Source organism: Petromyzon marinus, chromosome 33 (genome assembly GCF_048934315.1).
Source record: "Petromyzon marinus isolate PM22_M1 ecotype Great Lakes invasive population chromosome 33, UKy_Petmar_22M1.pri1.0, whole genome shotgun sequence".
Taxonomy (NCBI): Eukaryota; Metazoa; Chordata; class Hyperoartia; order Petromyzontiformes; family Petromyzontidae; genus Petromyzon; species Petromyzon marinus.
In genome coordinates this window covers 8326409-8350061 of record NC_133699.1, presented here as the reverse complement: position 1 = coordinate 8350061, position 23653 = coordinate 8326409, and the positions used below count along the sequence as shown (strand labels likewise).

The window sequence follows — 23653 nt, the reverse complement described above, 5'->3', positions numbered from 1 at the left end:
CATCTATGTTCTGAAAAGAGGAGGGGGGAGACGAAAAAATTAATGTATGCTGTCTGAAAGCCACTGTAAGCGTGAGCAATCAATTAAGACCTGAAATGGTTAATCAAATCTTTCCAATGACTGCTAAGCCAGAATCGATCTTCTCGGTTGAAATTGTCTCTGTGCTTGTATTTGTGGATAGCCTCATGAACGAATCACTCATGGTAGCCAATTGGCTTACAAAGAACCTCTGTCTTGGAAAAGTCAATGTCTTGTGAGCCTACTGAATTATAACAATGATCTGCCACGGCCGAGGTGTTGGTCCTACCGTGTTTAAGGTCTGCTTTGTGTTCACAAATGCGGTCCGAGACATGGCGTTTGGTTTCTCCAATGTAACTACTACCACAGAGGCAACTTAGTTTGTAGACACCAGGGTACTGTATGTCCGGAATCACATCTTTTACAGACGGAACCAGATCACTTTACCCTACATTGCGGGGATCACAAAAAAGATCTCCAAAATCTTGAATAAACACAAGATCCAGGTCCGTTGTGTTATGGTCGAAACGTCGTGAGAATTGTTATTGTTTTATATATATTTTATTGTTTCTCTTCAACGTGACTTTACCGAAAGCGCTAAGAATAAGAGTTAAAGTGTTTATTTATTTATACATTGAGTTTCATTTGGCTTTTTACTAGGCCTGATTACCGAAGGAAACCTCAAGGAGTCTCATGACTTGTTTTCAGGAGGGTCTAACCAACTTTTCCCCGCTAGGAAGTGAAGATTGCTACGTATAATCCCAGTGAGAAATATTTTGGTAAATGTAATAATTTGACCCCTTTGAATGCCGGCACACATTCTTGCGAATAATGTCAAGGATTCTTTTTACGTCCACTCTGAAGTCGATGGCACTTATTTTTATGGTTGATGCACACCGCAGTAATAACGAGGGCGGCCGACGGATTCGAACCGTGAACCTCTGTAACGAGTGGTGAATGTGCTTCCCGCTGTGTCATGTGTTACGATTTCTTGGTTTTATGATTCTGTCTCTGCGAAGCATTATGTTGCTATCTTGTTCAATCATCCACAGCCACGATCTATCCACTGCTGAATTAAGGCCTTTCCAAGCCATGGCTATATCTCATGGTCTTGCAAAGCAGCAAACCATGTTATAACTGTAGACACCATCAAAGAAGCGGGACCAGATATTGGAGCAAAATTATAAAACCCATGTATATGTTAGATTTTAAATTGAAAACTAATTAATATCATTTACCATTGTGCTTGGCCTTTGTAGACTGAAAGAAGTACTTGACGCAATGAAAATTGATAGTCATTTAAGTTCTCAAATCAAGGCCTGCATTAAATATAACAAATATTTGGAAATAAAAACAATGTACAAAATATTAACAACCTACACTGATATTTTCATGAAGGAAGTAACAAAATTCATAGTGGAAGGCGACTCAAACAAGGCTATTCACAAATCCACTCATATTTTCTGAAAATTGGATTTTATAAATTGTAGAAAAATTAGCCATCTCAGATTCCCTAATGACATCGTCATTATAACAACCAAAAGTAAAGTAATACAGGAAATTATTGAAGAAATACCAAAGAAGGCTGCAAAGTGGGGCGAAAGATAAATGAGCAAAACAAAAGCCATGAATAAAGTTCACTGAACAAGAGGAAATAATCATTGAATCAAAGTCGCTGTTTAAACTGGATCAATCTTTTATTTAAACTGGAGAAATATTAGAGGGAGATATCTGGGAAATGTAAGTGTGTATCCAGGGCAATTAATTGAAGGTGAAAAGGGATAAAAATAATTAACTAAAGATGAGTGTCTACAAAACAATTATAATCTGTGCATATTGCCTGGCATAACACTTGGATCACAAAGAACATGGAAAAGAATGTGCAAAATCCATGCACTTTTCTGAGAGATTGGTTTGTGTAGGATGACAGTGAAACTGCTTTTTTATTCTCAAAGCTGGAATTTAGCCAAATTAAGTGTTACATTAAATGTTATTTGGGTGCATTCAATGGGTGAATGAGCTGAGACCATCAACTCATTCCACTCCAAAACCCAGTTTAAATCTGGGTGGTTGCTTGGATTCAAATCCAGGATTTCGGCAGTTCTGGTTCCATGCTCTCACTTCTCAGCCACCTCACTCCCCTGAATTTAAATGTGTTATTGTTGGGTGTTTTTTTTCTGCAGTACACATTAATTTAAAAAAGTGTTAACCTGCATGAACGTTTCATAAAAATGCAAAAGGTGAAGTACAGGTGGCGTAAACTAGACTTTCATATTGTGTATGCGTGGCACAGTAAAGGCATAATCATCCTCTTGCACTGATATTACAGCCAACCCGAGCCCATTAAAGTCAAGCTATGAGTGTATTTGCTTTTGAACCAATGAACAAATTCCGAAAAATACGCCTTTACATTGCCCAACTCCCATGTCCGTAGGTGCCGAATGGTGTTTCTACGGCGTGGGCGAGCGAGTTAATAATTAATTATGCACTTTGGGCAAGCACGAGGGCAGGTGCGGGGGGGGGGGTCCTGCCGAACACAGATGTCAACCTTAGCCCGTTGTGATCCGGCGCAGGACCTGAACGGTGCGGTTGTGTCCATGGAGACTGGTACCCCGTCCTCAGAAGACATCATGCTGCTCAAGAAAAGCATGGAGACCGAGGCGGTGCAGGTGCAGGTGTGCAGCGTTCTGGCAAAAAGCCCTCTTATGGGCGCACTGTCCGGCACAGTCGGTCCTAAAGGGCCATGCATGACCAGCCCGCTTCCGCACGCTTTGTAGTCGCGTTTTGTGCTTCCGCAAGCGGTGCAGTGGTTAATGCGTCATTTTTGTACATCTGTGCCTTTGACTCGGGCAGAGAAATGAAAGCCAGCCCCCTCCCCCCTCCCTCCCTCCCATGTTTATAAACGATTAATTTAACAAATGCTTGTATGTGTGTATAAAATGTGAACCAAGTTGTATGCCCAATAAAATATTTTATTTTGCGAAATAACGTTTATGCCCAGTTGTCCTTCTCTAATCCATTTCACTCGTTAGGATATGACATCCTGATTAAAAGTTAAAAGGATTCCACTTTAATGACCGTATCTCCCTGCACTCACGTTGTGTGTGCTGGCGATGTGCAGAACTCGAAAGGCGAAGGGAAGAAGGTGCTTCTGCGGAGGAAGTCTGAGCTTCCCCAGGACATGTCAACCATGCGGGCATTGGAGGTGCACAGGCGTGCCGAGGAATACCTGTCCACCTCACCCGAGGCCATGTGATCTGCTCCCTTTCTCCCACTCCCAGCGCCTCTGGCTGCCAGCACTCCTCTTCCTCGCAGCCCTGAGGGGCCAAATTCTGACCAGCGATCGTTGGGGTTTCGTCTCCACGCTCAATGAAGAACTCTCCGAAAGTGTCATTTTATTTCCCCCCCCTCCCCACCACCTACCGCCCCACCCACACTCGCCTGCCCGCGGCCGGCTGCCCTGGAGAAAGGTGGTCACCCAGCGGTCCTAAGGGAGGTAACAGCACTTCGGTGTTCCAAATGGGGGACTTTTGCGGTGACATCTTTCTCCACACTGGAAGGCGTCATCTTGTTTATACCGAAACAGATTGCACTCGAATTTTGAAAACTGAAGCTCTTTTGGACGTGTGCCGAGGGGACCCAGGCGGTGCTAGAGGGAACGACAAAGAAGGGCCTACAAGAAAGACTTTTAAAAGCCCCCCCCACCCACGATCCTTGTAAGTGGCAGTGACACACTTTTGCCGAAAGAGGATAACGTCATCCGGCAAGCCCAAATTTAACACGACGGCATTGTAATGCGGTCATGCTGCTCCACAGCTGTATGAATTGCTTTTACTGTGAACTCCCCTCACTTTGCTGGTGGAGTTTTCCCCATATGTACAGTTTGTAGGTGATAATTTCTTTGCTCCCCCCCCCCCCCCCAATTTCAACCCCACCATCCCTCCCCCCACCACCCACCTTGAAAGCCGAGCCCTTGCAAGCTTCAATAATTCACCACTCGCAAAGTTGAACCCTGGCGTTGTGTCGCTACCACTGGCTTTTAGACCGCGTCTCGGTCATGAATCCTTTAATCAAAACCCTTTTAATTAATTAAAAAATTAACCCGTTGAAGTCTGGCTCTATTTTCAGTATTGATTATTGAAAAGCAGTACATGCGTGCAAAGGAAACTTGTTTTATCTTAACAGTAATAAAGGTTCCGTGCCGACCTAAACGGTTATTGCCAGGCAAGCGAGTTTGTTCAGGCGAGTGGTGACGTACATTTGCAAGAGGAGTTAGAGCGTGGCGACTCATTCGTGCCCTAATTTCAGTTGCAGAATCTTTGTGTGTAAATGTTATGTTTTTAATTTCTCGTTTTACACTTAGTTAACTTGCATTCTCTTGTTTACTGCGGCTGTAGGGCGAAATCACTTGTTAATATCCTATTTTCCTTACTACTATTTACCTTAACCCAACAGTAAACTTTTTTGTAGCTATGATTTTACGCATGGGGGCGCGGGGGGGCTGGAGTATTTCTAATCAGGGTCCTTTGGCAGCACAAACTCAAGTATGTACAGTCAGTCGTTTTCATACGCGAAGCTCTGTGACAGGAATACAGTGTCCACGATGCCTGAATACACAATTTACGGTGCTCAAACAAAAAAAGTGCATCGTTGCTGTGCACAGGTGTTCCGTTTTACATGGCACGCTCGCCTGTCCACAGTCCACGCTTTGTCCAGATGATGTGGCCCACGTATCTTGAGGCGACAATGGATCGTGTGCCAACACGCCTGCCCTCCACCCACCAGTGTCAATCATCATTTGGTGCCAAGGATATGGTCTCTCTGCTATGGAGAGCAGTGTCCATAACCAGTGTTGATTGCTCAGATTTGCGTCTCGGCTTCAGTGCTTAAGGACCTTTGCATGCCTCCGATGTCCAGCATACTTTGTGACACGTGCTTGCCAGTCAGCAGGTGTCAGTGGTTGTCGAATAGTATCTGATTAAGTAAACAAAAAAAATTATGCTGCAACATTGTGGGAAAACCCACAACTGCTCTACACATCAACTGGAGTCCCCGCAGTAGTGCGAATCCGTTTTTTGCCCAGAAATGTTGGAAATGTGGCCACCGTTATAATTCGTGGCAGAATAGCAGCATGAACAACTGCTTGCCACTTTCACCCTTGTTAAGGCTCATCGACAGACGCACAGCATAACGGACACGTTGCTTGACTGCCATGAAGCGGGTCAAGTGATACGAGCCGAGAGCCATCTTCACCAACTGGAGTCTCGATTGAGGAGGAAGTAGCACGACAAAGGCTTGAAATACAAGCAGGGCTTCATTTCTAGCTGGTACACCGAATTGGTATGCGACTTTCCAACCATAGAGATCTATCGGATGTGATGTGGTGGTTGGACAAATATTTAACGGGTCGCTGACCAGAGGACATCTGGCTGAAATTAAGGCCTGTTTAAATGCCACTGGAATCGACGGTCATTGCCTGCAAAAGACGTGGGTTTTGTATTAAGAGGTCAGCCATCCATTGAGTGAATGCATCTGATGGCCACAGCACAGTTCGCAGACTGATCCTCTGGTGAGAGTTGGTCATCGATGTCTGGAGTCCCATTTGACAACAGTTGGTCTGATATGTGCACGCTCGGGACTTAACTTTCTTTTGTTCCGACCATAAAACACCACCGCCACCAATAGAGTTTGTGATAAAAGGCAAGCGTTTATTAGGTCCTCGAAGATTCCTCTCGCGCTCGCCTAGCAACTTCAAAGTGCACCGGCGGATCCCTTTGCAGCATCGTGTTTGCCGCAGCGCGCTAGTTCGTCCTCTTGCTGCAGTTACCGCGAATCATCCGTGATGTGCCACGCAAATAAACGCTCTTGAAATAGTTATGCAAAGTGTTTATTCCTTTTAACAGAGTAACGAAAAGTAGGTTGGTTTGTTTTTCTTTCTGCTTCGTTGTACCTTGATTGAGTAATGTGTGTAAAGTGTCTAATGGGGTGGAGGATAATTCATCGTGCATACACAACTTCATTCGCTCGCTTGTCTGCTTCCACACATTTGCTTGGCCTGAGAAAAAGCAATTTCGCTGTGACATACGTATAAACAGTATATATTTTTTTGCACATGCTATCGCGATGTTGTGTTGTAATATACCGCTCACTTTACAAGGTCACACATTTCTGGTGGCAGTCATTCGGGCTTGTGTGTTCCATGTTATAAACTAACCAAGGATAAGAGTGGCCACTCATGTGTGAAACTGTCGTCAGCGCTGCCGTACTTAAACCAGATGCTGCAGATGCCGTTCACGAAAATAAAAAATATATAATACTAGTTTGAAACTTCATTCGATTGCAGGCCCCAAATCTGCAGTCCATCGTTGTACTGTACATATATTGTACCCTGGTGTGCTTTTAATTGAGCACATGAACGTACGTGACATTATAAGACGCTTTCCGATTTTGTACAGATCGTCATTACATTTACAGAATAAACTTACATAAAAAACTCGCGTATTATTGTATACCTACTATGGCCGTCTGCTCATGTGGCATTTATAAGGTCTACCTTGCAGTAATGTAATTAAATATCTACCATGTATATTAATGCCACCTGTGACAATCACTCGGAATGTACCCGATCTCAGAAGCCAAGCAGACTTGAGCTGGATAGTGATAAATAGGTGGTCATACCAGCTTGTTAAAGGCTTTGGGGCTACATGCAGGAAAATCCACTGTTCTAAAGCACTTTTATGATCGCCACGTTTGGTGCCTGCCTTCAAACCACACTGATTGGAATGGTGAAGTATGGTCAGATAATCATACCGGTGTGCAGAAGCCCTCGTAATCGATTATTGAATGCAACCGGTGAGGGTGCCGATGATTGCCTAGAGCAGTGTTCTTCATTGCAAGTCCCGCGGGCCACTGGTGGCCCCTGATGGCCTTTAGTGTGGCCCCTAACGGGCAGCCCCCGACAATACAAATTTGAAAAATGTTCATCGTGCTGGAAAATCACAATAATTTTAAATACGTGGCGACCATCACACTGATGTGTTATTGGCGAAAGTAGCCCCCCCCCCCCCCCCCCCACGTCTGGAAATTAGAGAAAAACACTGGCCTAGAGCATGAAGATTGGGTCTGGGACGTGACCTTCCTCCACCAGCTCGTGTTCCACGGCCGCCTCGATCTGCTCGCACACCCACTCGGTCCACGGATCATCCACGGGTGCTCCCTGCGGGAAGGTCATTCCACTTTGTAATTGCAGTAATAATATTTAAATTACCGATGATCGAGATCAATTAAGGAGTTACAGCCAAAGAAGAGGAACATGCCAAAAGAGAACTTCCATCGCGCAGATAGAGCGATTACATCGGCTCGTGCGCACGTGGCTCTATGCGTTGTTACATTGAACATCGCTCGCGGTCCTGCAACGGCTTGGGGAGGCCCTAATCAAGTCGTAAATTGATCATGGCTACTGGTGCTCCTGCGTGGATAGCATTCATCCAAAATGGTAGATAGGTTGATGGACTCAAGTGTGTGTTTTTGTTATTAGTATGGTCGAGAGACGCAAGATGGAATTTTGTCAGTAAGGTTCGCCTCCAATGGGCCGTGGCTCTTGACCATATTTGTGTCACATGGACCATGAGAAAAGCCACCCAAGCGGGAGGTAAAACACGCTACTCACAAAGCTCCGTGTACATGATTCAAATCCTTTTTCTGCACACTGCCCTCTGCTGCTAGCTCACCTGAAGTGACACAACTTGGACTTTAAAAACCTAAAAATACACCACATTTAATGGCCACGTGACGAATAATGCTAATTACGCAGGAAAGTCACATTCAGTCTCGAGATTACTTGTCAGGAGGGTTCTGGTGCGTTGGGACGTTTGGCTTGAAGTTTGGCTTCACGTGAAAGGAATACTGGGAGAAAACAACGCGTAACACGAGGATAACGTGTGGGGTTTTTTCTGTATCTGCACAGGCATCTCCTTGCATCCTCGGGAGTCGAGCCGATTTAGGACTGGAAAAAAAGGCGTGATCCACCAACCCCTTTCCCTAAAAAAAAATCAAACCGTATGATCGCGCGTGTGTGTGTGCCATGATGATAATCGGCGGCGATTCCGCGTCCGCTCCACGTTGCAGAGGATTTACGTTTCGATTCCTGCGGACGTCCCGATAATTATACACCTCTGGAGTATCAACTACAATAGATTAGAATGCATTTTTAAACACGCAGTCTGCTTCGCATCCAAGATCCCCGTGGCGTCATTCGCAAGCATGAAGCCATTGTGCGTGCCGACGTTTTTCTCCAAATTTGTGACGTAAAAAAAGTACCCGCGATTGGAATCATGGCAATCATCACCCCCACAGACTGCAAAAACGTGGTAGGACTGGCCTGAAGAAAATTGATTATTGGGTAAACAAGCATTATGGAAAAACATAATTTCGAGGATGAGTATGATGAACTGTTAGGGATGACCTATTGATGGCGAGGTTCAATCGTCAATGCAGCTGATGAAGAATACGAGTCCAATCCCATCAGATCAGGGAGCTAAGCAGGGTTCAATCTGGATAGGGCTTGTATGGGCGACCACTACTACGCACAAACAGGTGCTATAGGCTGCTGCGGGGCTACATAAACAATCGTTCTGTACTTCAATGCATCCACGTATATGCTGCCCACCTTTTACTGGTAGGAACGAAGTTGTAAACTGAGTGTACCAGCCTGCAATAGATTAATGCGTCCGTCCGTCCGTTCCCTTTCATAAGTGAAATCTCGTGCTGTTGGTTGTCACAATACTTCAACGAAGTCAAATCTCGTGCTGTTGGGTGTCAAATCAGCAAAAGACAGCGCAGAGACTTGATATGTCTTATTGCACCCAACATTTGGAAGTCACATTATCTCATTTGCGAACTTCGCTTTTGGGGCTGTGGCAAATTCACTGACGCCTTTCTCAGTCCCGAATTCCACAGTGCAAGCCCTTCCCACATTCATCCTGCCAGCAGCTTGCGGAACACCCGTCATCCGCGCTTACAGGGCGAAATATTCCTACAATCGTCCGTGAGAGCTTGAAGAGACCCGAGCTGTCATCTATTAAATGTGACGGGTTCATTATTTTGTATTGTGTGCACAAATGCAGATATTATTATCAAACAAAATAATATCAAACCCAAATGTTAAGGGGTATTAATTTCAAGGGCAAATTTGAGCCTCTTCATGCCATTGTATCTTAAAATTTATTTCAATTAAAATGTATTTCAATTTAAAAAAATTACGTCTATAGCAAACGCAATTCAATTGATGTCAAAAGTAAGCGCAATTCAATTCAGTGCATTTTAGTGAATAAAATAGGATAAAATGGACGACTCCTTTGTTCATTTCATTCCAAAAGGCATACGAAGTACATACACCAGAAATAGCTCACGATTTGGCTATTCTATTCTTATTGACTCAAATTTTGTTTATTTTCCTGGTGACAAATAAATCTACATGGAACCGAGCCAAATATTCTTCGAGTAAATAGACAGCTTTGGTACATTTTCAGCTAATAACATTGAATAAAATGGACGCCCCCTTGAACATTTAGTGAATAAAATTGGATAAAATGGACGACCACTTTGTGCATTTTATTGCAAAAGGCAGAGGAAATATCCCGTGTTGTATATTTTACAAATTGATTTTTTCTGTATACTTAGTTCCTTTCACAACAATGTGCTCACATTTTCTTAGTTTTTTCGGTAAAGTCACGTTGAAAAGAAACAACAAAATAATAAAATATATATAAAACAATAAAAAAATTCTCACGACGTTTCGACCATAACTCAAACGGTCGTCTTCAGGTGTGTTGGTTCGCCGTTTAAAAATAAATTTATGCGAACCAACACACCTGAAGACGACCGTTTGAGTTATGGTCGAAACGTCGTGAGAATCTTTTTATTGTTATATATATATTATTATTTTGTTGTTTCTCTTCAACGTGACTTTACCGAAAAAACTAAGAATATGAATTACTGCAGTCACGAAAGCTTTAAATCAAAATTTAATGTGCTCACACTTGTGGATTCGGCACTTTGAGTTTTTTTCGGTACAAGACATGAACACCATGAGCAACAACGACTTCGAAGACACCGACGGATTTTTGGATGCCACCGTTGAAAAGCTGCTTGCTGAAACAGAGGCCGCATTTGTTGCTGGAACCCTTTACAAAATCGGAGACAAAATCGCAGAGGCCATCGACCCAAAGCCAATCCCAGCAGGCGCCGCAACTGCGCCAACGCCATCCAACATGCAACCACCACCTCAATCGTAGTTTAGTGATCCAAGATAGTATTTCATAGTGGAATAATGAACTATCGAAGACTCTCGAAGCCTTGTCTCTCAGTTTTGTCATGACATATTCAACACAAATTTACAGGTATAAGGCCATAAGCCGGTCATGTTTCGATTTCGAGCAGAAATGCTAATAATCCGGAGTCTAAAGCCCCATACTACCGTATACCGGGAAACAAATCCTCATTTTTTTAAAATGCAATTGTTGTCATTTTTCGGCCCAGCCCTTAACAATTTTATGATACATTGCTCCAAAATGAGCAGATTTCAGTCAATAAGGATTTCACCATTCCATTCCTCTATAGAGGTTAATTTGTCCGAAGAACCCTCAACGATTGAGGGCAAAAAAGTGGGAAGACGCTCTCAATTTGCACAATTTTACGTAACAATGTCATAAAATTGCGCAAAATTCCAATGTTCCTACCAGCCCACCCTGCAAGGACCTGTTACCCCGCACTGACCAGTGCGGTGAAGTATGGTCAAACAACCCCCACACCCCGCGCGGCGCCGAGAGGCGCTCATCCAGTCGTGTGTGGCGTGTCTATCATAAGATTCGATTCATTTTCTCACCGCTCCTGCCGACTTCTTGCTCCGCCTCCTCGCCAAGCCTCGGGGTCTCTGCGGAGGAGAGCTCCAATAAACTGCTGCTCTCCCCCGGTTCCTCGCCGCCTGCCGGCCCGACCGACTCGGCGGCGCGAGCTCTTGGGTCACGGGCCCGCGGGCACGGCCTTTGAAATCCCCACGAGAGGCCCCTCTCCCGTGCCCGAGATCCGCCTTCGTCTCCTCCATCCCCGTTGGTCGTGTTGCGCTGCTGCGCGACGCGATGGTGGAGCCGTGCCCAGAGGTGCACTCGGCCTCGGGTGCTTTGGAGAAGGATCGAGCTGGCGCGTCGGCGGGTGGCGAGTTGCGCGTTTCGACGGAAGAGACGCTGAAGTCGTCGTTGAAAAAAATGTCAGGGTCATTGTTGACGTTGTCGCACTCGCCGGAATGAAGGCTATTGTCGCTGAGCTCGTCATCACCAACACCACCATCATCGTCGTCACGAACTTCACCACTGCGATTTCTTTCAAACTCTGCAACATTCATGATTTTGTCAGCAAAAATCAATGTCCTCACCACCACCGTCAGCATCATGACCACGAACATTGACACCATCTTCTTCATCACCACCGCCCACTTCTGCCATCATCATCATCACCGTCACCATCGCATATTCCTTGGAACTTGACCGGCCGCACGACACGTCTCCCGAATCCGTCTTCTTCCAAAGGGGCCCCCTTGGCTCGTTCCCCCGGCGGAGGAGACTGCAGCGAGCCGCCAAGAGCCAAACTGACACCTCCCTCCACCACGGGAGCCCCTTTCAAGGCGCCCCACTCTGTTGCGTGCCCGTGCACTCGAGTCGCAAAGCTGTGGTCCGCCGTCAAATCCCCTTGCTCCAGGCTCTCAACCACGGGCGACAGAGGCTTTGGAGAGTCCACCCAGAATCGAACCGCCCTGGGAAACGCGCCGTAGCGAGAGTTCTACAAACACCGGGCCATGGCGTTGTTCTTGTTGTTGCTTGCGGAAAGTAATTTAAAAGTTCGTGAATTAAATCACAAAAAAAGACAGGCCTCTTTTGCACGGACTTAAGTCAATGCTTGTGAATCCAAAATGTAATGTAATACGCATGGACGGTCGTAATTAAGCTATACTCCTGAAGTATGGGGCATATAATAGTCTGTGCTAATAACAAGTTTTGTTTTTTTATCTTGTTTTTGAATCCCGAAACATTTTTGATCGGAGATTGAATTGGGTTAGCTATGTTGTATATGCCCCCCTTTCCATCTTAATATTAACACGTAATTTTCCAATACATATAGATACATATTTCTATTGTTTCTTTTAATTTTAATAATGAATAAAAACACCAAACCAGGCCTCAGCATGGCATGTGGAGGTCATATTTACCTTGACCCACTAACACGATTTTGACGTTCAGAGCCCTCCCAGGGTCAGAGGGAGCAGATAGAGAGCAGAGCTCAGCGGATTGCAATGGGGCTGACGTAAACACAAAGCCAGGGTCACTGGGAGGTTGCGTTAGCCTAGATCTAGTTAAGTCAAAAAAGCTAATTGGTTCTGCATTACTATTAAAGTAACTTAAAGTCGGAATTTAACGACAGGGTAGGCTAAAGTTATTGATCTTCACACCCACTTCAATTGAACCCTGCCACAAGCTACGTCAATGTAACCATCACCCGTCTATTAATTTAATATGAAATGTATTTACATATTTTAATAATTTCTATACGACTTGACCCGAAGCCTATAACAATCAGGTTTTCCTAAGTCAACATAAATGCTCTAGCCTCCACCCATACGCAAATAATAAGCAGGGTTAAAGTAAGAGTAGAGAGGAAAATAAATGCAAGCGCACAGCAAAACTGCAACATAAGCAAAGGGCGATGTTAAACCCAGGGTCGGAGAGAAAGGGAAATCCCGGCCGTCTTTGTATCCCTGCAGCGCGGGGTAGGAGTGTGTATACACTTGGGGAAACACGAGTCAAACACCACAACGAGAAGCTGACTCAGACCTTGGATTAATACAGAATCATAACTATGGAACTCAGATGAAATGAAATGTTAATTTAAAACTTTTTAACCATTTCTTTGTGCGTCGGTGAAAGTCGGAGGGAATATCGCCCCTCCCTCCAGGTTGTGCACCCAGACAGAGAGGCGCCTTCGAGACAATTTATAACATTTGATTGTTTTACTTGTGGGTTTTATGGTAGGAGTATGACAACGGAATATACCGTGGGTGATGCACAAGGACACACACTGACACACGTACAGACACACACACGGACACAGATACATACGGACAAATCCTGACACAGCAAAAATCGAAAGAAACCCCGCCTTGTGGGCAGGATCCGAGTGAAGGGATTTTTGGGCATAAAAAGAGAATCCTGAGCATTGAAACCTCAGTTCGACTCGGAGGAGCAACTCACCAGAGTTCGACCGGGGGGGGGGGTCGACTCTCGGGAGACAGTTCGACTCGGAGGAGCAACTCGGAAGAGTTCGACCAGGGGGGTCGGAACTCGGGGAGTTCGACTCGGAGGAGGTCGGAACGCGGGGAGTTCGACCAGTGGGTCGGCTCAGGAGCAGTTCCAATCGGGAACGAGAGCAACAGGTCGCCAGCCGGCGAGCTGCAGAGCAGGGGGCGGCGAGCAGAAGCCAAAGTGGCCCCGTCGCTACCCACTGACGTTGGCAAGACTCGCAGGGTAGTGAGGCGTCACCTAGTGTGATTTCCAAGAGCTGAAAGACAGAGTATTGCTGATTCTACATTGAGTCCAGCTGCAGAGCGACCGACGCACCAAGCAAGAGCTTCTGCAAACCAGAGCAAGAGCACGTGCGACTTGAGTCATCCAGCAGTGGAGAAAAACCTGCTTTCAGCAAACCAGCAACGAGCACGTTCGAGTTCTCCACCCAGAGAGAGGGAGCGTGCCGATGCAGCTCATCCAACAGCGGAGAGAAACTGCTTCAGCAAACCAGCACGAGCGTGATCGCGCAGCTCATCCAACAGTGGAGAGAGGTGTCCACTGAGCGGAACTGAGAGCGATCAAGCAACTCTCCCCCGTGGACAGAGGCTGGCTGCTGCGTGGAGGAGGGCGGCGATTCGTATGATGCACTCCTACACACCTCACCGCTCTAAAGGGAGCGAGGCTACTTCTCCTACAAGCGATGCCAACTTCAGCGTATGGCAACGCAAAGAATTAATTCCAAACACTGACTATTCAAAACAATTCATATCACTCAAACATACACAGGTCCTTAACCAGAAGCGAACACTCAAGTCCGTGAACCATCTGGCTGTGGAAGCATCGTTCGTGTGATAACAGTCCGTCATTTATAAGTATATTCATAATTTCCCTCTTCAATATTTTGTTTTGGATTGTACTTCTAATCGCATAAGTTACCAACCGATCCATCAATACGAATTAGCCTTGGCACCTTCGCCACGGAGCTACGCTCCCGGGGAGGAATCGTGCTAAACCGATTTTCTGATCATACAATCTTATTCACGAATTAATTAATTAATCTCCCGTGAGATAACACGTTCCGCCGCATACCCTCACACTAAGCCATTTCGGTAATCTTATATTCTGTCCGGTGGATCTGTTGTTACATTTATGCCTTTGGAAATAATAACTGTTTGATTGTCTTTTTATATGAATATCGTTGCATGTTAATCAATCGCCTGTGATAATGTGCTGACCATTTCAAGCATAATGATCGTTCATATTATAATGTATAAGCTTTTGTGTAGCATAGCATTTGCATGTTCTGACTCTCTCTCTCACTAACAGCAATCGCTTTATGCGGGGTCCATGTGTTATCAAAGTGAAATCGTACAGTCGTTGATGATACTGTCTTGATACCGTGTGGATACCGTGTTGAAGTTCCGAGATTTTGAGTCACATACATATTATAGTTAAGGTTTAATTAGAAAATAAATTGATTAATACAGAAGTGGTCGTGTGATTCTTTTCTGAAGTTTTTGCATAAGATCTGTATCCTGCGACGAGATATGAACTCGGGAACCTAAACTATAAACACACCAATCCACACTCATTAAACTAAAGCGAACGATGTGAACATGGGACCTAAAATATGAACACTCGGGGAGTGTTAAAGCGAGAATCATTGTATTATGCTGATCAATAATACGAAGTTAGACAACGAGGCCGAATTGACACTAGGGTAACTGCACACGATTGATTGCGTTATCCTGATTGATAACCCCACCTCGTCAACGAGGCGGGGACCTGATTATCATAAAGGCTATCATTAACACAACCACACCCACTCGTATAAATTAATACGATCACCTCTCTAATTAGCATAGTTATACGCATAATTACACGAATTAACATAATTTTTGAGTAATTATGCAAATTTCGAATTTCATTTAATTTTAATTATTTGTCATCAATTTTCACACACCCACATATACAACAGCTACATTTCAGCAGGGTCAACCTGAAGCGCTGCATTAATTTAAACCCCGTGCTGAATACTTGAAAAAATTACATTGTGCGACTGAAGCCGACGTGAAGCAGGCTAAGCCCTCATATATGTAGATTTGATTAACATTCGTGATTGAGAATCTGAGACGGTACAAACCCCACCCATTGATCTTCTCCAGTCAAAATTGTACTTTATTGGTAACAGAGCACTTTAATTCACATTGATATCACTGCACATGAATCAAGTGTTGTGACTCGTATCTGCAACAATTGGACAAAAATCGAGACAGGTGAGCTCATTAAACCTCAATGAGTAATTAAATACGTTATTGAATATTAGAAAATACACTAATTAGAGCAAAGTTGACAAGCACTGATGCCCAACACACACCTGTTATCCCAGAGCTTGAGCAGGTGTGTTGCCAATCAGACAGCGTTAGTTGCTTAGCATGTCACAAGTGCAGAACAATTTGAATTGGGAGTAAATTAATAAAAGTGGAATTTTGGGAAACCTGTAATGTAACGCAAGGTGTCCTCCATGCCAGGATGGAATTCTTGCTAGAGTGGATTCTGGTGTTTAATGCTAAGTGAAACCTAACGCATACAGTGGGCTGTGTGTGATGTTACGCTTCTAATGCAGGCAAGCAATAGCTCTGTTAATTAGCACCAAGGAAAGCTATTTGAGCAACAAATGCAGTTAAATTTTGATTTAAAGCTTTCGTGACTATGCAGGGATTCATATTCTTGGTTCTTTCGGTAAAGTCACGTAGAAGGGAAACAATAAAATAATAAATATATATAAAACAATAAAATTCTCACGACGTTTCGACTGCAACACAAGCAATCATCATCAAATTTTCTTGTTGTGGTTTTCACACCTGATGATGATTGCTTGTGTTGCAGTGGAAACGTCGTGAGAATTTTATTGTTTTATGTTTTTATTATTTTATTGTTTCCCTTCTACGTGACTTTACCGAAAGAACTAAGATTAAAAATGCAGTTGTGTGGCGTCGGTGTAGTCGGGAGTCTGTGACGTCATGTGACACTTGTCATAAGGTGTCTTATTGAAACGTCACTGCAGTCCGGCGTGTGACGTCACATCCTACAGGCTCTTCGGATTTCTTGGGAAGCAGAGGTGTCTTCACTTGCCCTCTGGCGTTCTCGTGATAAAAAATTTTGGAAAGTTTCGGTGCTCTGGCACATTGGTGGCATGGCCACCATGAAGAAAGGTGTAAAGAAATTATTCAGAAAGTTTTTCAAAAAGCTATGCTGCTGTTGCCGAAGCAGTTCTGATGATGAGGACACCTATGCTGGGACCTCGCTGGGCAGTCCTGCTACGGTTCGCAAGGGCAGCCCTCTTTCGAGTCTGGTGAGCAGCCGTTCCAGTGAGAGCGTTTTTCAGAGCTGCAACACCAGTTTAACGTCAACGAGTCAGGAGGCATCAATCGTTGGACACAAGGAAAATGATCTGACTAAGGTAAGGGCAGTAAGATCTGCTGCAGAGAGGGAGATGACTCACAGCGGGTGACTGGGCACATCTAACAGAGTCTGTGCTAATAACTAGAAACATTCAATAATTAGTTTTTATTTGGAGAACGAAACATTGCAGTTAAGAGGTTCATTTGGTTTACCTATATATGGACAGGGTACGCCTGAAGCACTACAACAGAATGTGACGCTAAAGCCGACATAAAGCAGGCTCACGTTGTTGAAAGCCTCAACAACAGTTTGAGACTGAAAGTGAGGAGACATCATCATCATCTGATGGACAGAAGTCAGATTCGTTGAATCAGATTAAAAAAGATGCAGTCCTCTTTCGAGTCTTTTGAAAGCTGCAACACCAGTTTAAAGTCGTGATGCATGTTGAACATCTTTCGCACCGTACCTAGGCAAACGTGCTGATCGGAGATGCGGGGAAGGACGGTGAGGAGACATCATCATCTGATGAAAGCAATGCAGATCATCTGACTAAGGTAAGGGAGGCTGTAGGAGCAACAAAGAGGGAGGATAAATCACAGCGGGTGACTGGGTACATCTAACAGAGTCTGCTAATAACTAGAAACATTCAATAACAATTTCTTTGTTATTTGGAGAACGAAAAATATCAATTCAGAGGTTCATTTGGTTTACCTATATATATGGACAGGGTACGCCTGAAGCACTACATTAATTTAAAAGTCGTACTAACTACCTAAGAACTACGCTGAGCCAAGTGATAATCTTCCCACAGAGTATGACGCTAAAGCCGACATGAAGCAGGCTCACGGTCTTAGTTCTTTCGGTAAAGTCACGTTGAAGGGAAACAACAAAATAATAAAATATATAAAGCAATAAAAATTATCACGTTTCGACCATAACACAAACGGTCGTCTGCAGGTGTGTTGGTTTGCATGAATTTATTTAAAAACGGTGAATTTTATCCATTTATTTATTTATTTAAAACCCGTTGGCGCCACGCGCAACGATTTGGCAGTTTATCGTTACTGCAGTCACGATAGCTTTAAATCAAAATTTCAGGCTCACGTTGTTGAAAGCTTCAACAGTTTGAGTCAGAAAGTGAGGAAAAAAACGGCAGCCCCCTTTCGAGTCTTTTGAAAGCTGCAACACCAGTTTAAAGTCGTGATGCATGTTGAACTTCTTTTGCACCGTACCTAGGCAAACGTGTTGCTCGGAGGTGCGGGGAAGGACGGTGAGGAGACATCATCATCTGAAGAAAGCAATGCAGATCATCTGACTAAGGTAAGGGAGGCTGTAGGAGCAGCAAAGAGGGAGGATAAATCACAGCGGGTGACTGGGTACATCTAACAGAGTCTGCTAATAACTAGAAACATTCAATAACAATGTCTTTGTTATTTGGAGAACGAAAAATATCAGTTCAGACGTTGATTTGGTTTACCTATATATGGACAGGGTAAGCCTGAAGCACTACATTAATTATAAACTCGTACTAACTATACTCTTTGGTTCTATTGGGTAAAGTCACGTAGGTGAAAATAAAATAACAAAAAATCACGACGTTTCGGCCACAACACAAGCGGCCTTCATCAGGTGAAGGCCGCTTGTGTTCATCAGGTGAAGGCCGCTTGTGTTGTGGCCGAAACGTCGTGAATTTTTGTTATTTTATTTTCACCTACGTGACTTTACCCAATAGAACCAAAGAGTATGGATCCTAGCAGTCACGAAAGCTTTAAATCTAGAATCGTACTAACTACCAAAAAAACTACGTTGAGCCAAGTCATATAATCTTCCCACAGAGTGTGACGCTAAAGCCGACATAAAGCAGGCTCATGTTGTTGAAAGCTTCAGCAACAGTTTGAGTCAGAAAGTGAGGATAAAAAAGGCAGCCCTCTTTCGAGTCTTTTGAAAGCTGCAACACCAGTTTAAAGTCGTGATGCATGTTGAACTTCTTTCGCACCGTACCTAGGCAAACGTGCTGCTCGGAGGTGCGGGGAAGGACGATGAGGAGACATCATCTGATGAAAGCAATGCAGATCATCTGACTAAGGTAAGGGAGGCTGTAGGAGCAGCAAAGAGGGAGGATAAATCACAGTAGGTGATTAGGCAAAATTCAATTATCACGTATGCTTTCGTGACCAAAATCATCCATAATACCGTTTTGCCCTTTCTTTTTTTCTTTTGGGTTAGATTACCGGCGAAACGTCGTACTCGGATTGTAAATGTTGTGGCTTGGCTCTCCAACACACCGGTGTGCTGTACTCGTAACGAATTGGCACGATCTGTTTAAGTGGTAAACCTTACAAATTGGCTGTGTCGGATTGTGGCCGGTTTAACGAAACATTTATATATTTACACGATCTAACAAGAAGAAAACCTGTAGTATAGATCAGTATTGATAAAATTAAGGTAAAAAATTAAAGTTTACGTTGCAAAACTTGCAAAGAAGACCAGTCCACACGTAAAGGTGCAGCCTTGAAATTGTTTGATCATCCGATTGCTCGCGGTTGGGTTTGCACGAGAGGAAACTCACCTTCTACACCCACCAAACATCTTGGAAAATGTGGGAGCACCCACACCTGACCCCACAACACACATGGCTTGTCCATCGACTACCTGTGGTGTCCCTATTTATACTGCTGGGTGAATAAAGGTGGGAAGGATGTATTTCTACTGACATGCCAGGAAATTGTGGCACCAAATTCCGTACGATAACACCAGATTGCTAACCGTTGCATGAATAGCACATTAAGCCATTTGAGTATTTAAAATATGCATGATTTCCAATTTCACGCACTGCAAGAATGGGGAGGGCGTATGAAGGGATGTATACCCGTATGGGAATGTGTCCATATGGGTCTGTATTTGCGCTCAAGTGATATCACATGCATCTTTTTAACGTAACGTCTTCAGAATATCACTAAGGAGAATTTAGACAGAGTATGTTTTTGTCCAACTTCTTTGGAAACAAAGATAGATCCTGGTATCTAAAAGCAGAGTCTCCATTATTAGATTGGCTTGCCATGTTGTTCGAAATAAGAATCCGCACTTAGCAGTTTGAGCAATGCTGCAGTGTAGTGGCGATGCGTGTCTGTGACTTAAGGCTGCTTTTACTGCTGCCGTAGCAGGAGGCCAAGAGTATTCAACAGGCAGAAGCGGACACCATCTCCAGCATCGTCGTCAAGGATGAGGCATCCACATCACCCCCGGCGGTGTCAGCAGCAGATGACAAGGGGCTGGAGATCCAACACAGCACCGTTCCATCCGCCGTGTCTTTCGTGACCGAGTCCAGCACGACTGGGCTGCACAAACCTAATGCCGGAGGTAAGTGTTTGCTGGCGTGACCCCGTCCCTCCGATTAGTATGGATGGCGACGCACGGTGTGAAAGAAGTTCAACGTGCACACATACGTACACTTTGATATCTCGTCACGCTGCTGTGGTTGTCTAGCCATTGCTGTCGATGTAAAACTTACAGGCTGAAGATGCTCTTCAGGCAATTCTGATTACTAGTGCTGAACACTTCAAAAACATTTAATACATTTGCATCTCGCCAGCTGGTGAAGAGGATTGTGTCTACCTAACAGCACCACAAAAAATGCCAGCACGGGTACAGGCTAAGACACCCAATTTGTAAACCATTCCCTTCAGTAGTGCTGTGAGTTATAATAAAAGTGCTGTGAACGTTAATGATGTGTTTCCATCATGTCATGTGTGCAGATGAGGACAGCATTCCATCTTTAGAATTCACAACACCTGCGACAGACAACTTAGTTCTCAAGTGGCAGGAGGATCTACATGAGGGTGCTGGGCTCAACAACCTCGGGAATACGTGTTTCGTGAATGCCAGCCTGCAGGGCCTCACGTACACGGCGCCGCTGGCAAACTTTTTGCTTTACAGCGATCACTCATGGACCTGTGAGTTCTCCCAAGATATTTTGCATTCGAGACGAGCTACAATCGAGTGTTGTGTAGATTACCTGGCTGTGCGCGGCTGGGCAATTTGTGCGATTGGTTTGTATTTTCACTGTGTGTCACCCCTGCCCCTCTTCACAGGCAAACAGACTGAGTTTTGCATGATGTGTCTGTTGGAGAAACACGTCTTCAACACCTTCATGAATCGGGGCATGGCCATCGATCCCATCGACATAGTTCTCAATTTCAAAAGTAAGTTCCAGCACAATTCCCAAGTGTCTTTGACGTTGAAACATCGGTCATCTCAAGATCTCCTGAAAGGGCAGTTTGAATCAGTTTTTGTATACAATATCGAACAGAAAATTACTCGTTTTGGTCAGCACTGATTTTACAACTCCAATGCATCGGATGTTCTTCCGGTCCTGCATTACTCTCTTGATGCTCGTTCTAAACACTGCCAGCCATACCCAGTTCTGTGATTAACCCACAAATCTTCCAATTTAGTTGATGAGGGACTTCATAAGCTATATACTGTGCCAGCAACTGTGTGACCACATCATCTGTGACCTCTGTCCATTTCCACACAGACATCGGCGAGGACCTGTGTTTTGGCAGGCAGGAAGATGCGCATGTCTTTCTGAGTTACGTGATAGATACGCTGCACCAATCCTGCCTCTTCAACCAAAGCCAGTAAGTACTGCATGCCCCAGCAAACTCCATAAATAGTTGCACAATACCAGCACATGGATGCCTGGATTGTTCAGAAAAAAATATGTTCTCAGGATAACCAGGCTACAGTCTACATTATTGACTGCCAATACGCTCACCAAGCTTAAAAACCAGGCTACAGTCTACATTATAGACTGGCAGTACGCTCACTCCGATTAAGAACCAGTCTACATTAGTGGGTTTTTTGTTTTTTTAATTGTATATTTTATTATTCATATTTGTATTCACTTTATTTTAATTATTATTTAACAAATACACTAAATGCATGTTTCTAAATATGGAGGGAAAAATCGGTGGGCTCGTATAAAAAAAAAATACACGCAACCACAGGGAGAGAATGCAAACTGCAAATTTACAGGCGTCAGCATTGGGATCAAACCCATGACCTGTATAGCTGGCGAGGTAGTTAAGACATTGCCACTTCAGCGAGTTAATACTAGTAGGGAAAAACATGTAACTCTCCCGAGTGTTCATCTCGTAAAGACATTGCCTCTGGAGTAGCTGTCTGTGTGTTTCATTGCGTGTTTTTCCAGGCTGAATATTGACATGGAGACCCCAACATTGATCCACCAGATCTTCAGGGGGTACCTGAAATCGAGAGGTAGGTACCTGTGCTCCTTCTGGAAACATTCACCCTTTAAGTAGTGATTTCACCCAATTTCACAATCCATACTGGGCTATGCAAGCTCTCGCATGCAACCTTATATTCTCTGTAGATGTAAAAAAAAACACGTACACAAGGACATAAGCACACATGCACAAAATATGCATTCCCTTTCCCGTTTCTCTTTCATTGTTTACAAGTTATATCATTCACTCTACTCCCATTCCTGTGGAGTTCTCTAGGTTAAAAGGGGTTGCATCAACTATACGAACATCTTTTGATTTAAAGCTTTCGTGACTGCAGGGATTCATATTCTTGGTTCTTTCGGTGAAGTCACCACGTAGAAGGGAAACAATAAAATAATAAAAATATAATACAATATACGAACATCATTAACTGGATTGTGCTAATGCTTATTTCTTTGACCACGCTGCGACGAGGCTACCCAACATGCAATCTGCCAGCAACATTTTAAACTTTAACATTGAATACAAATTAGTTTATGTCATCATTCATGTGACAATTTTAGCAGACCATCCCGATCATCATTGACTACACAAGTGAGAAAAGATGCCGAATACGGAAATAGATTTCACATGCTTATTACGCAAGAGTTTATCAAAGGTTTCTGTACGCCAAATGTAATTTCTCATCAGGCCACGTGGTGTACAGTGCAGTATCCAACTCGTAGCCCACCCTATGTTTCTGGCTTCTGTGCTATGAATAAAGATCACTCCTGAAAATGTCACCAATTGCATATTTTTCCTTGTAAGGCAGTGCTATTGACGAATGTGTTGAGTACCTGTGATTTATGTTAGGGCACCACTGCCAACACAGTATCAACAATAAATGTATTTAGTAGCCATTGCAGCTTTCACCAAATATGTTTTTAAATAACAATTATAGTCGCATCTGGGTTGGTGGTATTTGAACATTTTCATGATATTAGGCAGTTAACGTGTGAATACTTTTGATTATGATTATGCAATGTGCAGCAGTAATATTGTATGTTTTCATATTATGTGTTTTCACAGTTGAGTGCACGCAGTGCTTCAGCATCTCAGACACGTTGGACTCTTGCCTTGACATCTCTATTAATATCAACGTAAGAATTGGGAAGGCTGCAGCCTGATGTCGATTTTTTTTGTCATTCATTATATTTATGTACCACAACCAGTTGACTGCAGAGAGCCACTTAGCTCATTATTTTCTGAATTTCTATTCAAAGTAATAATTTTCCATGATTGTGCTTTCTTGGCTTTTGACAGAAATCCCTGGATCTGGTGAAGGCTTTGTATGAATTCACAAAGACCGAGAATCTTTCAGAATACAGATGTGGAATGTGAGTATGCAATCTTCCATCGTGCACCTTTAAACGTTCGTGTATATCCCCATTTATACAGTGTGTGATCAAACACGCACCTCGTCCGTAAACTAACGTTGCTATTGTCTGGCGAACAGGTGCTCACGCGTGGGGAAATCAACAAAGAGAGTGAGCCTGCACGTGGTGCCCAATGTGCTTATCGTCACCATTAAGCGATACGATGAGTTTGGGCACAAAATCGACAGGGTGAATTTTACTTCCTGCACAGAATGCAAACTGATATTCAGAT

General features: G+C 43.9%; 2 protein-coding genes across 8 annotated transcripts in view; both read left to right on the top strand.

Annotated features, from left to right (window-relative positions):
* The window catches only part of LOC116948376 (serine/threonine-protein phosphatase 2A 56 kDa regulatory subunit gamma isoform), a 34086-nt gene extending 28193 nt beyond the window's left edge, over nucleotides 1–5893 (top strand). For 4 of the 7 annotated variants that reach the window (XM_032964992.2, XM_076071354.1, XM_032964990.2 and 1 more), the window contains 2 exons: nucleotides 2592–2693; nucleotides 3140–5893. In XM_032964992.2, the coding sequence (XP_032820883.1) occupies nucleotides 2592–2693; nucleotides 3140–3274 (237 nt within the window). In that variant the 3' untranslated portion in view covers nucleotides 3275–5893. Of the gene's footprint in view, nucleotides 1–445; nucleotides 2558–2591; nucleotides 2694–3139 lie in introns of those variants that run through there. The other 3 variants (XM_032964994.2, XM_032964991.2, XM_076071355.1) reach the window with 2 other exon arrangements.
* Nucleotides 5894–16475: 10582 nt separating this feature from the next.
* On the top strand, nucleotides 16476–20137 carry LOC142929689 (uncharacterized). The gene is made up of 5 exons (XM_076071393.1): nucleotides 16476–16815; nucleotides 17228–17311; nucleotides 17994–18077; nucleotides 18763–18843; nucleotides 19919–20137. The coding sequence occupies exons 1-5, from the start codon at nucleotides 16549–16551 to the stop codon at nucleotides 20135–20137; spliced, it is 735 nt and encodes a 244-aa protein (XP_075927508.1). The 5' UTR covers nucleotides 16476–16548.
* Nucleotides 20138–23653: the final 3516 nt, after the last annotated feature.